This window comes from Notechis scutatus, chromosome 3 (assembly GCF_049901735.1).
Source record: "Notechis scutatus isolate UNSWTSFEM ecotype Mainland chromosome 3, rNotScu1.2, whole genome shotgun sequence".
Classification (NCBI taxonomy): Eukaryota; Metazoa; Chordata; class Lepidosauria; order Squamata; family Elapidae; genus Notechis; species Notechis scutatus.
Window position 1 is genome coordinate 194,281,650 of NC_142011.1, and position 20,554 is coordinate 194,302,203.

The window sequence follows — 20,554 nt, forward strand, 5'->3', positions numbered from 1 at the left end:
TGGTAAAATGAGGATCCAGGTTGTTGGGGGCAATATGCTGACTCTGTAAACTGCTTAGAGAGGGCTATAAAGCATTGTGAAGCAGTATATAAGTCTATTGCTATTATGGCTGTAATTGAACCCATAATTTTGATTATAAGTCATGAAGGTTATGGTTTTCTTTTACCACTAACTCTTCCCAACATAATTGCTTTCTCCGTGTGACCAGACCAATTTTACTACCTTTTTTGTGACAGTCATTAAATGAATGCCACAGTCATTGAATGAACCTATTGTTTGTTACTGAGTGGTTTTTGCTGGAAACTGGAAGTAAATGTTGATTTTTGGGAACATATCATAAATCACAGTGACGTGACTATCGGGCACTGCAAACAGCCATATTTGCATATTGAATGCCCAAAATATTGTCATATGACTGTAGGGGGAACAGCTGTTATAACTTCAAATCCAGGACGTCAGTATTGTTTGGTGGGTTCATTGTAACTTTGATGGATCACTGAGCAACCAATCATAAGTTGAAGACTACCTATATCTGCAGCTCTGAATTAAATGGCCGTGGAGATTCTTTGTCATCCAGGTCATGGTTGTCCCAAGGGTGCTTTTTCCAAAGGCAACTGGATATTCTTTGTTTATCCCTTGAAGATGTTTCACTTCTCCTCCAAAAAACATTTTCAATTCTGAAGAAGCTTCTTGGATGAGAAGCAAAACGTCTTCAGAGAAAAACAAAGAAAGTCCAGTTGTCTTTAGAAAAAGCACCTTGGGACTCTGAATGAAATCCACTTTGGGTTATTGCTCTAAGTTTCTCCAGGCTTTAAATTTATTGTGCACGTGCGAAAAGTTTTGTAGAGATGGAAGACACCTCAAAACCAGCACAGTAGGACATCCTTCCATATTGGGTCTTGTTTAATCTTTGACGATCCATCATTCTCCCTTTAATCAATTATTCATTTCTTAAGGAGAAGAAAAAAGGTCTACAAGTTGTGCTGGTTTTGGAGAGATGCCTGGGTAGACATCTCACTGTCATATTATTTTTGGATTGAAATTTTAATTTGCTTTCCAAGAAAAAATATGAACAGATTCTTTTACTCTCAAACATTTACAGTAACCATCTCTTAATGAGAAGCTGCCTACACATTCACTGGCATATTCCCAGGATTAATCTTTCCTGGGGCCAGATTTATGCTAAAAAATCCCTCCTTATTTGTTAAAATGGTTCATCATCTGGCATGAGGGCTGAATGCTGAAAACAGTATTGCCTGGAAAAAGAGCATTTTGTGAAATGGAGAGATAAAGCTAATTCAGCTCGTATGTGGATTCTTGCAGATTTTAGAGATTAGGAAAGCAAAACTTGGGGTGAGGGGGAGGGGCAGGCAAATTTGTAACGTGGCATTAGAGGAACATGGGTGGAGGAAGGAAGAGTGGAGGAAGAATATTGCGTGTTATTTTTCCAAATCAAACCCTTGTGTACAACTGGAACAAATCAAGTCAATAATATATAAATAATAAGCATTTAGTTACGTTTCCCAGTTAAATAAAATTGTCTCTCGTGGTACAAAAGCTGTCTCCTAGAAACCATTAGAATTTAGGAGCATTTTGCACCGGCAAGGTTGGCAAGGATGTTGAAAGATAAATCAGCAAAATGTTGGAAATGTCACCAGACACCAGAATTATATTATATGTGGTGAGGAAGCAAAAAGATATTGGACAAAAATACATACGTGGTTGGAAAAGATGATACAACAACACATAGATTTAAAACCTGAAATGTTTTTGTTGGGGATTATACCAGAAACTTACAGTAAAGATAAGATATTTAATTATCCATGTAGTAACCACAGCTAGAACTGTATTTGCACAAAATTGGAAAAATGAAAAGATTCCGACAGAAGAGAATCTGATAAGGAAAATATTAGAATGTGCAGAAATGAACAGATTTACACTTGCAATTAAAGAGAAGGAACAAACTGAATATTATCAAATATGTGAATTATTTTATCAATGGCTAGAGAAAAAATATGAAGGCTAGAAATAATTATCAGGCCAGTGAAATACAAAAAATATGCTAATAAAATTGAATACGTTAAGAAGAGGAATGTTATAGTAATAGAAATAATTTGTATACAGATATGATAAGATAGAGAATTAGTATTAAAACAATGAATATGGTTGTAAAATTTAACTGTTATGGCACAAGTCATTTGTAACCAGTCGACACACCGTTTAATGAAAAATGAATTGAATATATGTATTTTAAATAAAACAAAAAAAGAAGAAGTTAGGAGTAAGTATTTGATTTGCTCATTGGTTGGATGTCTTACAGGAAGTTCCTATACCTCAGAGCTATAATAATCCTTCTATTGCATTAGCTGTTCAGATTTAGGGATATCTGCATTTTTCCCAAGCTTATGGACATTCCTTTGATTTCTTTCGAAATTCCAAGCTGCAACTGAAGACATCCCCACTCCAGTAAAAGTCCACCAAGTTTAAATTGTACATGATCACTTGACAAAATCCTTTGATCTTCAAGAATTTCTCTTTCATTTGTTTGCCTGCAGATATTTCCTAATTATTCACTTCCGCCACCTCAATATCCTTTTATTTCGGGAATATTGATGAAATGTTGATCACAAATCAAACTTTAGACATGTGTTTCAAAATATTCGATACAGTATCATCTGTTATGATGGTTCCACTGTAATGGTTACAGTTAGTCCTCAGCTTACAACATTTGTTTAGTGACCATTCAAAGTTACAACAGCATTGAAAAAAAATACTTATGCTGTTTTTCACACTTGCAATCATTGCAGCTTTCCCATGGCCATGTGATCAGAATATGGATTTAGGGAACTATGGTAGCTTGTATTTATGATGTTTGCAGTGTCTGTCATGCCTTTAATAGAGTCGGACTCTGACGGAGAGGAGGAACAGCTGACAGGGAGTGGAGATGTGGCTCTGGAGGTTGTAGAGGAGGCTAGGGAAGGGCAGAAGCCGGCTGGGCAGTCAGAGGAAGAACCAGGCCCATCCCCTCTGCATCCTGGGATACGCAGGGAGGAACAGAGAAGGAAACAACTTGGCTTACGAGAGAGGAAGTGGCCATGATCCCCCTCATTGGTTGCAGCTGGGGAGAATAGTATATAAGAGAGACGATTACAACACAGCATTGCTAGAAGCAAAGAGTGTTTTATTTTGGGCTGAAGTTATCTTGGTTGGTGTCCTTCCAACAGACTGTGCCTTGTTATCTCCTTGAAGTTGGTAATTACTTATCCTGTTCCATTGTGGAAATTTCTTCATTGTAGTTTGTTTGGTTTTTTAGTTCACCTCTATCTGCTCATTAAGTTCGGACTGTATTGCTTTCTTTTGAAGACTATTTTTGAGTACATTTTATCTCCAACTGAGAATTATTGAACAGTGGGGCCAAGTTGGAGGCATTAAAGGACATTTATTTGTGTTTTGGATTTTGTCACGTTTGTGTTACACTCCGGGTCATCACAGTGTCCCAGGTTCATGTGATAGCACTTAGCAATAGCACTTAGATTTAGATACTGCTTCATGGTGCTTTTACACCATGTGCTTTACAGAATCAGCATATTGCTCCAACAACCTGGGTCCCCATTTTACTGATCTTGGAAGGATGGAAGGCTGAGTCAATCTTGAGCCGGTTGGTATCGAACTCCTGGCAGTGAACAGTGAGTTTGCCTGCAATACTGCATTTTAACCACTGCGCCACCATGGCTCATATGCGATCATCTTTTTCAGTCTTCTGCAAAGTCAACAGGGAAGCCACTTTCACTTAACGACCATATTACCAGGGGTGGGATTTTATTGGTTTGGACCGGTTCTATAGAACCGGTTGTTACAATTCTGCACAGTTTGGAGAACTGGCTGGCCCCACCCCTCTCTGTCTGCCCCTCCCCTCCCCATCCAGTCAATCCTTATTGCACCTGTGTGGCATCGCGCACATGCCTGACATCGCTGACTGCATTCTTCTCTGTCCAGTAACTCCTAAAGGTATTTTGTTTTCCCCCCCTCCTGATGATCAGCTGTTCCGACGATTCCCCTCACTGTCTTACTGCCTCACTCAGGAGGCTTCTCTGAGGCTCAGGAGGCAAAAAGGGGTGCAGGGGGTGCTGCATGCCCATCCTCCTGCTCCCTTTTTTTGCCTTCCTGGTCCTCAGGGAAGGTTTCTGGGGGCAAAAATGCACCCCCCCCCCCAGGAGATTTCCCTGAGGCCCAGGAGGCAAAAAAAAAACCTGGAGCATGGGGTGGGGGTTGCTGCAAAAAAGAAGAGGAAGAGGAAGAGGAAGAGGAGGAGGTGGAGGAGGAGGAGAAGGAAGAAGAAGAAGAAGAAGAAGAAGAAGAAGAAGAAGAAGAAGAAGAAGAAGAAGAAGAAGAAGAAGAAGAAGAAGAAGAAGAAGAAGAAGAAGAAGAAGAAGAAGAAGAAGAAGAAGAAGAAGAAGAAGAAGAAGAAGAAGAAGAAGAAGAAGAAGAAGAAGAAGAAGAAGAAGAAGAAGCCATGCCCACCCGGTTATATGACCATGCCCACCTAGCCACACAGCCCTAGCCACGTCCACAGAACCAGTTGTTAAAAATTTTGAATCCCACCCCTGCGTATTATTAACTTAACAATGGCAGTGGTTCATTTAAGGACTGCGGCAAGAAAAGTCATAAAATGAGGCAAAACTCATTTATAAATTGTCTTGCTTAACAAAAGAAATTTGGGGCTCAATTGGAGTTGTAAGTTGAAGGCTACCTGTAATTCTGATATGGTGTTCAATATTGTCCATCAATATGGACACAATACAAACACCACAAATCCTGCTCTGTTGCCTCATTGTGGTTGTGGGGGTTGTTCCCAGGAGCGATGAGCAAACAGTACAGAGAGTTTAAGCCATGAGTATATATTACCAAAATTTAGCTGAATATCACAGACTTTGAACACTACCTCAATAGGACATGCTTGCTGGTTTCTCTTAGTTGCATGCCTGCTTCAAGATATATGAGCTTTCCTCATGAGAATTATAAAAGATGAAAGAAATGTCTTATTTAATTGCATTAACAATCAGCAACATATCTTCCAGGAGCTTAAGGATGCTTTAAGTAGGAAAATTTGGTCTATGTACTCAAACCTCCCCGTTATTTAAAATAACCAACAGGGAATAAAAATATCAGCAAAGTCAATATTATTATAAGGAATAAAACCTGCAGTTTTATTGCACGGTTTGTAGTATCCCATATGAATTATTTTATGCAAAGTCATTTTATCTATCACATTGCAATGTTATCAGCCATCAGAAAAATTAGCAGGCATACAAATATACTGAGGATTAAGGGGAATTATATATGTTTGTTGATTTTATTCGTTTTTAAGAATTTGATCTCCTAGCTTCTTTCCATGATAAAATTCAGCAAATTAAAAACATAACGTCATATGGCCTCTCTGAACCTGGTGCTTTCCAGCTGTGAGGCAACTACAATTCCCAGAACACATCTGGAGGGCAGCAGGCTGGGGAAAAAGATATAAACAGATGTATAGCATTCTCTACTCCTAAAAAAGAACATTAAAACATGGAACAGTACCAGCAACCAATTTCATGGACAAGACATTTAGTCATAGGGATGTATTTACCAGCTGTTTATAGAGGTGGTGACCCTCATTATTCAGGAATCTTGTATGCAGTTTGATGGAGCATGTTGATTTTGAGGATATGGGTATCCATGTAGGCAGATTTTCAATAAGGCTGGCTCAAAACTCTACAATTACGATAGGATAAGGAGGCAAGGATTGATAAGGTGTTTGGGGGAAGCTGCAATTTTATCATGCCTGATAGAATTGATGGATTGCAGGGCACAGGTATAGCAAAGACTTACCATTGTTTGCAGGTATTCATTATCTCTTCTGTGACCCCACAAGCATTGATGAGCCCAAAATAAGCCCTTTAAATGAAGTTTACAGAATAACAGAATAATAGACTTGGAAGGGGCCTTGGAAGTCATCTAGTCTAACCCCTTGCTCGTGCAGGAAACCCTATACCATTTCAGACAAATGCTTGTCCAATCTCTTCTTAAAAACTTGCGGTGTTGGAGCACCTACCCAGTTAAAATTATGAAGGTGCTCAGGGGCAAAATTGGACACCTATTGATATCTGTGGTGTATAGAATGCAGTACTGCAAGGTAACTCACTGCTCACTCCAGCAGTTCAATCCTGACTAGCTCAAGGTTGACTCAGCCTACCATCCTTCCAAGGTCGGTAAAACGAGAACCCAGATTGTTGGGGACAAACTGCTTAGAGAGGGCTATGAAGTGGTATATAAATCTAAGTGCTATTGCTATTCCTCAGTTCTATCCTCAGATGGATTATAGCTTTCATCTACATACAGAGTTTGGCACTTGATACAGCCTCCTATAGCCTTGTGTCAATGAAAATGGTTCATTCCTGTTGTAGGATTTCTCTGTATTAATATCCTATCTGCAAACTTACTTTCTTTTCACAGATATGTACATCCAGAGGGTCTCCCGTCAGATTACACCATAACTTTTCTCTTCCGCATCCTCCCTGAAACACCTCTGGAACCATTTGCTCTGTGGGAGATTTTAAATGAAAGTTATGAGCCATTGGTCGGAGTTATTTTGGATAGTAAGTGTCTGTGGTTTGCGGGTGTGCTGTGATTGATTATTTCCATCTGTATTTTTTGCATGCTATCAACAAGAGATTTCAGAAGTCATAATTGCTGTTTTCTTTTTGAAGGAATCTGTTTTTCCTACCCAATTTTTCATAAGCGTTTCTACTGATTTATGTATGTCCTATTTCTTATTTATAATATGATACATGAGAGTGCTAGTGTGGTGTGATTAAGGTGCTGGCCTAGAAACCAGGAGACCATGAGTTCCAGTCCTGGCTTAGGCCTGAAAACTAGCTGGGTGATTTGGGGCCATTTACTTTCTCTCAGCCCAACCCACCTCACAGGATTGTTGTTGTGGAAAATGTGAAGGATGAACAAGTATTAGGTATGTTTATTACCTCGAGTTACCCATCAAACAATAAAAGCAGGATTAAAAATCTAATAAAATATTTATAAATCACCTTTTCTCATGGAAGGTATCTAAGCCGAGGTACCTATAGATTCCCTACATGTCATTGTTTGATAAGGACTGTCCACCTTTATCACTTATATCTGCGTGTCCTTCATATCTCATTGGTTTACAAAAAAGACCAGGAATTTCATTAACCTCATTGGGCTTGTATGGGCAAAGAAGAAGTGGATTTAAATAGCTTTCTTTTTGCCTGTGGGATGCTGAGATTTAACCAATTTAAATCACCGCATTTTGTCTATAAGAGCAGTTTACCTGTCAAAACTCCCTCCCCTTTTGCCTGTACAGGTTGCTTGGTTTTGGGAATGAGTTTTTGATAAATGTAGAAGCCTGCGCTTCTCATTGTCTCCTTGGCCAGCTGGCTGATCGTGACTTTTGCTTGAAAATATGACGAGCCAATGTATAACCTTAAAAAGAAAATGTAGACAGTTCTCTGAGCCTTATTCTCTCATACACTGTGCAGATGACGGCAAAACCTTGACTTTCTTCAATTATGACTACAAAGGGGAATTCCAGACGGTAACCTTTGAAGGGCCTGACATAAAGAAAATATTTTATGGAAGTTTCCATAAGGTGAGACACTTGCTGAAATATGCTTCAAAAAGATCTTATGGAGATTCTCAATCATCCATGTCATTGTTTTCCCAAAGGTGATTTTCCAAAAGGCAACTAGAATTTCTTGGGTTTTTTTTCCTTTGAAAATGTTTCATTTCTTATCCAAGAAGCAAACTTAAGAAGGAAAAGGGGAAAAAAAGAAAGGAAAAAGTAAAAAAAAACACCAAGAAAGTCCAATTGCCTTTTGGAAAAGCACTTTTGGAAAAAATCTTTTAAAATATTTTAAATACAAAAGAACCTGTCTTCCCAATATTGCTCTATTCTCCAAAATTTATGAGGATTCAAACTCATAGAGCAAATATACAACAAAAAAAGTTATCTCCAAGGCTTCATGTGGTTTATTAGTGTCCTTTCTGTGGCCTCAAGAAATGTCCGAATAAGTAAACTAACTATTTTTTTTTTTTTTGGCTGAATCCTCTGATAATCAGATTCTTAATTTCATTTCTTCTCAGGCTGTTAAAAATGATGTCACTTTTAAAGCTGCCAAATTCTGTTTCACAGCTTATATCATTGCAAAAGAGTGAAATAAGACAATTGTTGTTTAACTTGTCTAGAAAGAAGGGGAACAATTTGGCAGCTGTCTAAATGTTTACACGGTTTTATACCACTCTGTTTTACATTCTAGCCAGAATAGTTTTCTTTTTTTTTTTTTTAAAACAAGTTTTATTAAAAGTTTCAACAACAAACAAATCATTACATATTGAATCTTTCCCTATCTTTCTACAATAATTTCCCCAATATTCTCATAAAACACAAACAAACACAAACAAACATAAAAAAAATCTTTTAGTAAAGTACCTTGGCCCCAGTTACCTCTCTTTGCATGGGCTAAAATAATAGCACATATCACTCTTCACATTTCTATCTTATTTAATCCATCTTAATTAAATCATTAAATTTGTATCTTTTGCCCATTCAATTATCCCTCTATCTCTTCTTATAATAAAAAAAATTTCTCCTGAAATCACTAATCAGAGTATGATGCCTTTCTATCCTCCCCTAAGTTAGTAAAATTAACATTCAGCATAACAAATACCCAATTTGGTTCTGCTTGGTACATTCTATCCACCAAAAATGTTTAAATACATTGTATCCTCCTTTCCTTCGATATTTTATTACATTTTAAAAATCAATCATTATTAAAAACTTCAACATTTTAATTTCTTATTAAATCTTAAACCATTCTAATTTACTATTTCAAATATAAATGTTACAATACCATCTTCTGTACCTTAGCAGAATCTTTCTTACAGAAAATTATATTTCATCCTTTGTCTCTAAAAAAATCCTCTTCTCCCATCCAATTTTAAAGCTTTGAGGCTTTTCTCCGCCTTTCCCCTTTCTTTCTTCCACCACCAAATCTTCCTACCCCCCTTCTTCTTCTAACCTCTACCTTGCTGGGATCCCTTCTCTGTTGTGTTCCCTTTTTCTCTTGTTTGTTATCATTATATTTACTTTGCATCATATTTTTCTCTTTCTCAAATGTTTTTTAGATCTTAAGTCCTTCATTTTCCTTGCTCTCTTCCTTCCTTCTTCCTTAGATAAGTTTTGGGATTCAATGAAGATGGCGTCTTCGTCTCTTCCTTGTTGTTCTTCTTCCGTTTCCATCTGTTCCATTGTCTGTTGGTAATTGACCAGCGCCATTTCTAGAAATAGAAAAGCTTTTTCCATGCCATCTTTGCAGGCTGCTTTTGTTTGCTCATATTCATCCCTCAGGTCTTCAAAAAGGAAAGCCATTATAAATAAATCTTTTCTTTTCTTTATTCCTCTTTCTTCTTACACCAACCAAATATTCCGAGAGAAAGGCAAAACAATCCCAAAATCCACAATCCTCAATAAATCCAAGCAAGCCAAAATTCCCCCTTCCTCTTCCAGGGGTGGTATCAAACAAATAAAAAAAAAGAATCCAAGTCTATATTTTAAAGCCTTATTAAGATTGTATTTCTGTCCTCAAGTCTTCAAGGCATCTCCTCCAACAAGATCCAAATTAATATATTTTCTTTATCCTCTCCCTTCCGGCTTAATTCCGTCGGGAGGGAGAGTAAACTTTCCTTCAGCACCTCAAAATAGCCGCTTTTTTTCTCTTGTGGAAGAAATCATCAGAAAACCATCTTTTCCAGGAATTAAATTAGATAAATCTCAAAGCCCTGGGTCGACCAAGAAGAACTTTTACTTTCAATAACTTTCTCTTCTTCCTCCTGCGCATACTTGCCCGGCTGTCAACTTCTTTGTGGCGGCCATTACGGACCGCCGCTGCACCGTCCTGGTAACAGGGGTTCTGCCGGCCAGGGAGGGGGTCTGCAACACCCCAAACCCTTCCTCCGGATCCCCTTACCTTCAGCTACCCCTGCAGGGCAGCCTTGCTCCGCACCCGTCCGGGTCGGAGCCCCAAAAACAGCGCGGCAGGGATCGCGCAAGCTCGCGAATCCCTACCGCTCGCGAAGCCAACAAACCGGAAACTCCAGAATAGTTTTCTTCTGGGATTAGTCTTCAGTAGTTCATATTTTAGCTCTCGTGTATTTATATATTGTTTTTGCTTTATTTTCTTTAATTTTAAATTATTATAACTGCAAATTGCCAATGTGCAAAAAGTTGAAAAAAAAAACCCCACCTACAAATGAAAACCAGTTTGGTCTATTGGGGAAGGCAACAGGCTAGAAATCAGGAGAATGTGAGTTCTAGTCCCGTCTTAGCCATGAAAGCCAGATGAGTGCCTTTAGGCCAATCACTATCTGCTAGCCTAACACATTTTACAGGGTTGTTGCTGTGGGGAAAATAAGACAAGGGAAAGAGTATTAGATATGTTTGCTGCCTTGGCTGATTTATAAAAATAATAAAGGTAAGATTTTAAAAAATCTAAACAAAATTCTACAGGAGAACTTTCTCTGTTTCTGAAATGACAAATAAAGCTGATGTCAGCATTCCAGAAAACCTCCACTCCAACAAATAATTCTGAGACAGACTTCTTCTCAAAAGATCTGTTTTATTTGGATAGTAAACTGGCACATTTGGGGAATCCCGAATCTGAAAGTTCCGGGTTTCCTTGCAATAAGTAAAGACTACAAATCCATCCCCTGCACCCATCATCACATCACATGCCCCAATCACCATCCATCCCAACTTGAGACTTCCCCTCACCCAGGTGCAGAAATAACATGACCTTGATTTAGAAGAAGAATGCTATGATGTCTAACCACATACACTTCAAAAAAATTCCCCCCTCCCATTTTCCCAGGCTTAAGAATGTGGCAGTGTGGAAGTGTCTGGTGTCAATATGGCTTGCAAAGTTGACAGCTGATGTGGTTCTTGCTTTTAAAGTGGATTGGGGACATTTGAAGGGTCAAAATGAAGGTCTTAAACCTTAAGATGCCATCTATCCCTCCCCCCACCCCAAAGCTCTTCAGACATTCTTTCAGGTCATGCCATGATCTCCTTATTTTTGGAATTTGGCCATTGACAAGCCATACAAACCCACATATGTTATGGGTCTCTGATACAGAGGTATGGGTCAAGTAGGCTGATCTTGCCCATTCTGTGTCTGCTTAGGCCCCATTTATCCCTCAACCCTTAATCTTCAGTGAGGTCTTTCTTTTGCTGTTAAGGTAAAGGTTTCCCTCGCACATATGTGCTAGTCATTTCCGGCTCTAGGGGGCGGTGCTCATCCCCATTTCAAAGCCGAAGAGCTAGCGCTGTCTGAAGACATCTCCGTGGTCATGTGGCTGGCATGACTAAATGCCAAAGGCGCACAGAACGCTGTTACCTTCCCACCAAAGGGGTCCCTGTTTTTCTACTTGCATTTTTACATGCTTTCGAACTGCTTGGTTGGCAGAAGCTGGGACAAGTAACAGGAGCTCACTCCGTTACGTGGTGCTAGGGATTTGAACCGCCGAACTGCCTACCTTTCTGATCGACAAGCTCAGCGTCTTGTACACAAATTCCTACCTAGCTGCAAAATGGAATTAGTGGCCAACAGGTTACTTGAGGAATGTAGGAGAATGCAGCTCTCCGTGCCTATAGAAACTTTAGGAGCATTAGCATGTCTGTGAATTGCATTAAAAGGATTACAAAGAGCTCTTTTTTTTAAATGTAAGTCATTTGGCTCCCTTGTTGTGTATTAAAACATCCTTCTCCTCTTCCAGCTGCATATGGTTATCAGCAAAACCACCGCTAAAGTAGTGATTGATTGCAAGGAAGTGGCTGAGAAGATGATCAACGCAGCAGGAAATATCACCTCTAATGGGATTGAAGTACTGGGGAGAATGGTTCGATCAAGAGGACCAAGAGACAGTTCTGCACCAGTAAGTAAAGGAGCTGAGATAAAAGTGGATCATTTATTCAGCAAGATTTATATATTAATTAAATTGATATACCAACTCATCTCACTGTTCAAATCGACTCTGGGAGGCTTACAATATAGTAAAAATGGAGATATAAAAACAATTCTAAATTAAAATTCTAGATTAAAATTTCAAAAGATCAAATACAGACTTAAAAACCAGGTGGAGAGGCGGCAACGCCTTCTCTGTCATTGTATCAACCACCTACAGCCAGGTTTTCAGGTCCTTCCTGAGAGCCAAAAGGTTAGAGAGTGGATTCATCTCCTGTAGCATGATGTTCCAAAAGTTGCAGACCACAGCAGAAAAGGGTCTTCTCCTAATCCGTGCCAGCCCAAATTCCTTGGCTGATGGGGTTTGCAGAAGGCCTCTTCTGCCAGGACAAGTGGGGCAGACCAGTCCTATTGGGGCAAGATGGCTCCTTGGTTTATTTATTCAGGGATTGATGTAACCTGGGGTGGGCTGCTACAGGCTCACCCGGGTTCGGGGGAATCCATAGCTAATGTTATAGGCAGTTCGGAGAACCGCCAAATCCCACCCCTGGCTGGCCCCTCCCATCCTGCCCCAGGCCTCCAAGGAGCCTCCATGTGGCCCGTTTTGGATGCGAGGTAAGTGCAGGGCCTGCATGGAGGCTCAGGGAGGGTGAAAAACGGGCCTCCTGGAGGCTCCGGAAGACCAGAAACGGGCCCATTTCCGGCCTCTGGAGGGCTTCCAGAGCCCGGGGGAGGCCGTTTTCACCCTCCCAGAGGCTCGAGGAAAGCCTCTGGAGCCTGGGGAAGGTGAAAACGCCCCTCCCTGCCATGGTGCAGATGGCCAACTAGGCAACGCCCACCATGGCCATGCCCACCCAGCAACCAGACAGAGAACTGGTTGCTGAATTTTTTGAAGCCCACCCTTGGATGTAACCCCTTCTGTAATTAGACACAAAGCATTAATTCAGCTATACCACTATCTACTTCATTCATTTAAACTCTCGTGTCTGTTCCGCCACTTTGTCAAGGCATCTTTGTGTTGTGGCCAAATTCAAGTGGGAAAAGGTCATTTGGGTCACTCTCTGGGAAGTACTTGACCATGCTGAACTCTTGAGACCTGGCCTGTACTTTTATCCCCTTTTCAAGATGACAGTTCCCAACAAGAGAAGCTCTTCTAGAGCATTGTTACGGTTATCTAATTAAGCAAGAGGAGAATTTAATAAGAGAGAAGAGGTGGATTTAATTTTCAAAGCTGAACAATCTGGTCATGTCCTTTGAACTCTCTTGACCAAATGAAGTTCTTAAACCTAATGGATTTCAGTTTGTTTGGCCTGTGAAGTACATAGTTGCCCTCCCTCCACATAAAATTATGTGCTTTGTACAAAGAAGTATTTTCAGACTCCTAAGTTAAGCCCGGCAATTAATATATCAAGTCCCCTAAGACAATTGAACCAAGCAACCCCTGTGGCCATGTTCCAGCAGGGAATGACAAAGGCCATCTTGTAAAAAGTTGCAATTGAAGGGTGCTTTGTGAGAAAATAAAAGGAAAGAAATGATGGCTTTTGTTTGGAAAATCATGGTTGTATGAATGATAAGTGGTCAAGTGAACTATACACCCACAGGAAGCAAAAACCAGTTGCATGCAACTGAATTGATTGGAGGTTATGTAAGTCCACAAACATGCATTTTAAAATGAATAGCAGCATTCTTTTCACAAATTCAACTTTAACAAAGACTGTGCTTTTGATTAGGTACAGTGTACTTTTTCAGGAAATTGTGTTTTGATGCTGTCTTGTGGTCCATGAGGCTAAATCATCAAGAATGCTTTAGTTTCCTCTGAAAAAATGTTTTTTTTTTTAATTTGAACAAATATATATATATATATATATATATATATATATATATATATATATATATATATATATATATATATATATATATATATATATATAAAATTTACTTTATTTGGAATGGGCCTATATGTACATTTCAATTCCATCCTAGGATCTAGGACAGTGATGACGAACATTTTTGTTGTGGTGTGGACCCATAATGCAATGCTCCCCGCCCTCTGTGTATGTGCACGCAACACTCATGCCCCGCCCCCTTATCTGCCCTATGCATGTGCGCACCACCCAGCTGATTTTTGGCCTTCCTAGCTGTTTTCACCCTCCTGGAGGCTCAAGGGAAGCTGAAAACGAGCCTGTTTCAGTACTTCCGGTATTTCTGGAAGGCTTGTTTTTCGGCCTCCCGAGGCTGCAGAGGCTTCCCTCGAGCCTTTGGGAGGCTAAAAACAGCCTCAAACGGGCCGAAAATCAGCTGGGAGGTGTGCGCATGCACAGTGCAGGTAAGGTTGGCTGGGCCTTGTGCCACCTGTGGCACGCATGGCATAGGTTCACCATCATGGGTGTAGGACCTTCAGGCTCCTACCCTTGGCCATGGGAATTTCTTACAGCCTTCCATGGGGCTGAGAGCGGGAGCTGGGGAGCAGGGCATGATGCAATCTCCCACCCTTCACTTCAGTGGTGCGTTTCAAAAAAATTTACCACCTGTTCAATGGGCGTGGCTTGGTGGGCGCGCTTTGCACACACACAAATACTTAGCGCGCGCATCAAACGTGTACTTTGCGCTGGCACAGAGTCTTTTTGACTCACCTCCTGCAATCCCGCGCTCTCCCTGTCGCTTCAGCAGCCGCCGTGCGGCAATCTGCTGTGCCATGCAAAGCAGTTGCGCTTCAAAAGCAGGGAATAAAGGTAGGCCCAACAGCAGAGTGTCGGAGACAACAGGTTTGGTCTCCGCTGCTTATCGACGCTTACCGGCTTGGCAACACCGGGCAGAACCAGTAGAATACCACCACTGCTTCCCTTCCTTCCTAACCTTAACAAGCGCCTGAGGCCATGAGCCTCTGCCATTGGGCTGCCGCACCTTCCCCCATAGCCCCACAGCCCCTGCGATGGTCTATCGCCCATCGCATGCTTGCCCTGCAGCACCTTGGCTTCTGCCTGCCACTTGATTGGCCAGCAGCTAACTGTCCCGTGTGGCCAAGGGCCCGGGACGAGCAGTGTCTTGGCGAATGGGCTGGGCCAAAGGGCGTGGGGTGGAGGGGCAGAGGCCCATCGGCCAGGGCGAATGGCTGGAGGAGGGCCAGCAGAGGAGGAAAGCTGGCTGTAAATGGGCGGAGGTGGGAGGTGGGAGGCAAAGGAGGCACAGCCAAGGATAGGAGCCTGAAGATCCCATTCCACCCTGAGATATCCAGTGTTTATTTATTTATTTTTAATCAATTTATTTATCTTATTTATTGATCTTATTTGTTTATTTTGTCAAGCCTATTTTAGATTAGGGGTCTCCAACCTTAGCCACTTTAAGACCTGTGGACTGTAACTCCCAGAATTCCTCAGCCAGCTTTGCTGGCTGAGGAATTCTGGGAGTTGAAGTCCACAAGTCTTAAAGTGGCCAAGGTTGGAGACCCCTGTTTTAGATAACAGATATAATTAGGAACATGATTATAAGTACATGAAATGGTACAAATAAAAGGGGACATTAGGACAGGGACGGTAGGCCTGTTGGTGCTCTTATGCACTTATGTTCCTTGACCAAGTCCTCCGTTGAATTTACCTGAACGTCTCCCCTTGTAGAAGCATTGTGTCTCTCTGCAGATATGTCAGACTGAATTATGCTAGTATATATTCTTAATTTAAATTTCGTTCCTTCAGGCATCTTTGAGGAAACTGTGTGTTTGTTCTGTTGGAAATGTTGCATGAGAGGGGAATTGGCATTTGGAGATTGATGAGGAATTGTTTATTTCAGAACGAAGGAAGCTAAATGGAAACCCTGTGGGCTGAGCTATGGATTCTCAATAAATATTTACATCTTTATATGCTTTTTAACTCTGATTTTGGACTTGATTGAAGCAACATGGGTCATAGTTATCACGTTGTTCTCAATACAACAACATTATGACATTTATAGGATTAGGTACTGGAGGTGAAAGAGGAATAATTTTGGAAAACAAAGAGGAGTTTGCTGTCATCAGCATGATTGTACAAGTAATCCTCACATTACAACAGTTCATTTAGTGACCGTTTTAATTTACAACAGCACTGAAAAAAAATGACTGATGATCATTTTTCACTCTTACGACCATTGCAGCATCCCCAATGTCACATGATCAAAATTCGGACACTTGGCAACTGACTGACTCATATTTATGACGGTTGCAGTGTCCTGGGGTCACGTGATCACCTTCTGCCGCCTTCTGATGAGAAAAATCAATGGGGAAGCCAGATTCACTTAATAATTGTGTTACTAACTTAACAATTGTAGTGATTCAGTTAACAACTGTGGGAAGAAAGGTCATAAAATGGGGCAAAATTCATTTAACAACCTATCTCACTTAGTGTTCTGACCCAAATCCTTTTCCAATAAAACAAACATGAACCAAAGGGAACAGAAACCTTTTAATGATTCTTACGAATCCCCGGTTAAAAGGCTGCTGCAAACTAATTCACTTTGATAAGCACGAGCCTCACCAAAACTGTGCGAGGCTGCCAAGAATAATAGATAAGGTTACTTAGAGATATTTTACTACACAAGAGTCTTCAAATACCAACTTAAGATACTGCAATGTCCACGAGGCTGGAGTTTCAAAATGTCTTTGCTTCCTGCAAAGAATGTTCGCTTCACAGCTGGCTTTTATCTTCTTGAAGGAGGGGCCATTATCTTGCAGCCTTACTCCCGAGTCACCCGTGCTGCTGCAGCTGCTCTTTTCTGCCAGCAGCCCTGCACGCATGGACACTTGGCAAAGGCTCCTCAGGAACCTCCTCATCGCTGCTGCCAGCCCCCACAACCTCTGAAGGCAGCAGTCCACTCCCTAATGGTCCTGGCCCTTCATCTGAGTCCTCGCTCTCCTCAGCTGTCCGCACCTGCTGCCAGCTAACCACAACACTTAGCCACATAAATTTTGGGCTCAATTATGGTTGTAAGTTGAGGATTACATGTATCGACCTGAAATAATTTACTTTTTAAAATAAAAGATAGATTGCTGGAAGTATGATTCTCGAGACAGATGAGTTTCTTTAAGCTTCCATTTGGAGGTCACCTTCAGTTGAAATTTTGAATAAATTTGGGCAGATTTTAAAATATTTTTATACAACCATATCTCATAGGCAAGCATTCGGTTCATGGTCTGGTAAGTAAAAATAAAACAACTCATGAATGATTATTGCCTTCAGTCTTTGTTATATTTTTATTTCATGGTGCCTAATCATTTTGGAATTATTTTTTTCCTTCTTAACCAGTTCCAGCTGCAGATGTTTGATATCGTTTGTTCCACTTCATGGGCCAATAGAGATAAGTGCTGTGAACTTCCAGCTTTGGTAAGATGTGACTCATTAAGAATACTTATTTAGTCATTTGCAATTCAATTATAACTATGTCTGGAAAGGTCTGCAAAAGAGGAACCTGTAACCAACATCCAGGGTATCCTAATCTATTCAGTATATATAAAAGCAAAATACCACTCACGTATCCTCACAAAATCTCCAGAACTGTAAAGCCTACAAACTTGAAATTTGGCATGTATGTTCCTCTTGGCTTCTAGGTGCTCACTAGGAAAGGCTTTCTCTAAATGACCATCAGAGCATTAGTATTTCGTATATTATTATTAACACACTCTGATGCTAAGGAGTTCTACTCCCCCTCCCCACTTGAAAAGAAATCTGTTCCAAATGCAAAACACAAGCAGAGGAGTGGAGTTTCAGTTTTACCTTCACAGCACAAAGTAGCTTTAGTACAGAACAGTTGATCTAAACCACACCCAGGCTCCTTGCTGTCTCCTTCTTGCTCACACAGCAAATATTGTTTGAGTTTCCAAACAGCCCTCAACTCTCTCACACATTGACAGGACGCTAGCCAGATGAATACCGATGGATGCTGGTAGGCAGAGGCAGAATCCCCGCCCCTATTTTCCTTCCCAAAAACTAAGCCTGACCACATAGTTTTGTAGCGAAGCACGGGTATCAAGCTATTTTGGAATATACTGAAGATAACACAAACCTTGTTTTTGTTGTTGTTAGAGAGATGAAAAAGGCTGCCCTGCCCTTCCACATTCTTGCTCCTGCTCTGAAGTCAACAAAGGATCTCCTGGGCCCTCGGGGCCACCTGTAAGATTTTACTTTATTGGTCTTTTACTAATGTCCCCCTTCAAGTACTCCCAGGTGGCCAAGCATCAAATTTTATTGGATAGATTGGGATCGTAGCTCAGTGGTGCAACCTGCTAAAATCTATCTTCTTTGTGGGCTGAGAATTTAACACACTGAATTAAAATAACGACTACTACTGCTCTGAAGTACATTTGTATTGAAGAGCAGCTGTTGTTCCCCACTAGCTTGGGTGGCAGGCTTTATACATCTGAAAGGCACTGAGATACAAAGGATGGGATATTTGTGTGTCCCATATATTAGGTTTCCTGTTTCTAGATGTTACTTTGAAATAACAGTAAATATACAGTAAGGCTTTCTTGCTCTTGTTCCATTACTTAGAGTGCTGAAAATTTTCCAGATATTTGTTTACTACTGATGACAATCAACACTTAAGCTGTTCCATCTTCGATACTTGTTGAAAGAAAAAAGACTAGATGGAATAAATGTAGTACATTATTGGACCACCAATCAAATTAGTGAATCAGATATTGGTTAGGACCTTTGGGCAAAAATGACCACGCCTAGAAACATCCTTAGCATTTCTCTCTTCCCTAATAAAATACCTTGAAAATATGTTGGGTTTGTATTTCATCTACATTGCTTTTAAAGCAAGCATAGCCTTACTAAGTGGTCCCAGGGGTAAGACAGAAATCTACCTTTGGGCACTTACTCAAGTGTCAGTCATCTGCATAGTTGGCTGGTCTCCAAAATGAAGAAAAGTGAAAAAATGAATCAGAAATGACATTTTTTAAAATAGAAAATTCCCCATTGGCTTTGTGAAAGCCGAATTCCGATTGTGCTTTCTTTAAGAAAGATAGGGATATTCAGGGTGTAGAATAGTGAAATATGAATTGTGATATGAAGGAGGAGGAGGAGGAGGAGGAGGAGGAGGAGGAGGAGGAGGAGGAGGAGGAGGAGGAGGAGGAGGAGGAGGAGGAGATAATGGTTGATGAATGGCGATGATGGCCTCAGTATTGGTGAATTCTGCAACCAGGCTTAGAACGAAACAGAACTATTACAAAACAACAGCATCCTTGAGAGAACAAGTTATTTTCAGTAGTACTGAATTCTGCCTGTAGGAAAAGAAACTGAGATAAGTTAAAAGATGACTGTTTGGCTAAAACTCTGATTGAGTAGGAGATATGAATATACATTGCACCTTTGAACAACAGGACTTACTTGATTTCTTTTAATCTTAAATGTGTTTGATAGGGAGGTCCAGGTCTCCGAGGTCCGAAAGGAAGCCGTGGTGATGATGGCCCAAAGGTAACTTGCCAATGATAGTCTGTGTATATCCCAGCCCACATAATGATTTCATTGTCTATGTAGAATGTAACCTACATTTTGTCTTGTTATCTTTTTTAAAAAAAATACATATTATTGGGAGAAAAACAATTTTTTTTGGGGGGGGGACAGGAAAATTGCTAAAAAGGGCAAGGAATGGGTAGAAATCATGGCATCTTCTGTTACTCCTAATTCAACTCTATTAATGTGTACATTCAATTTTAGAGCTTTGCACAGAAGCTTCTTCCTTAAACTTTCTCCATCCTGTTAAGTCAAACTGTTACATACATGTACTTGGCACCAAAATGGTATGAAACGTTTCAGGAATGCCAATGTTTTTGTGATGTGTTGTTTTTATACAATTCCTACAGCCCATCTATATATCTATAGTACGCATAAACACAAAACTACCTTTGCACAAGACTTGGAGTGGCCAGTAAATTGCACCACCAAAAATATCTGAAATTGGACAATGTAGTTTTGGCGAACGCTCCTCACCCTACACACACCGAGACAGACACACACACACACAAACACACAACGTGTAGGATAAAACGCTGCTCACCCAATACACATACACACACCACATGTAGGATAATAAGGCTAGGAATGGGATCATACCATTCCTGATTGATGAACTGTTTCAATTCCCACTCGAATATCACCTCAAAGTCTCAGTCAGCATCTGTGTGTCCCCAATGATTTTAAAAAGACTGAAGTTGAATTAACAAATAATGAGGATATTGAATGCGAATCAGACACGCTGCTGACCCAGAAAAGATCCCCACTGCTTATTTACAGCATTTAAACACCCGTAGTTTGTTCTTCTCAGGCTTTGCTTGTCAGAAGGTTGCAAAAGGTGATCGCATGACCCCGGGACCTTGCAATACCGTCATAAATATGAACCAGTTGTCAAGCATCCGAATGTAAATCACGTGACCATGGGGATGCTGCAATGGTCATAAGTGTGAAAAGTGGTCACAAGTCACCTTTTTCAGTGCCGTTGTAACTATGAACAGTCACTAAACAAACAGCGTTCCAATATCTCAGGGGCTGCTA

General features: G+C 40.6%; 1 protein-coding gene across 2 annotated transcripts in view; it reads left to right on the top strand.

The window, feature by feature from the left end:
* The window catches only part of COL14A1 (collagen type XIV alpha 1 chain), a 137,441-nt gene that overhangs the window by 75,956 nt on the left and 40,931 nt on the right, over positions 1–20,554 (top strand). For both annotated transcript variants that reach the window (XM_087962145.1, XM_087962144.1), the window contains exons 31-36: positions 6,493–6,635; positions 7,554–7,663; positions 11,845–12,003; positions 17,309–17,386; positions 18,086–18,172; positions 19,424–19,477. In XM_087962145.1, coding sequence (XP_087818271.1) covers positions 6,493–6,635; positions 7,554–7,663; positions 11,845–12,003; positions 17,309–17,386; positions 18,086–18,172; positions 19,424–19,477 — 631 coding nt within the window. The remainder of the gene's footprint in view (positions 1–6,492; positions 6,636–7,553; positions 7,664–11,844; positions 12,004–17,308; positions 17,387–18,085; positions 18,173–19,423; positions 19,478–20,554) is intronic.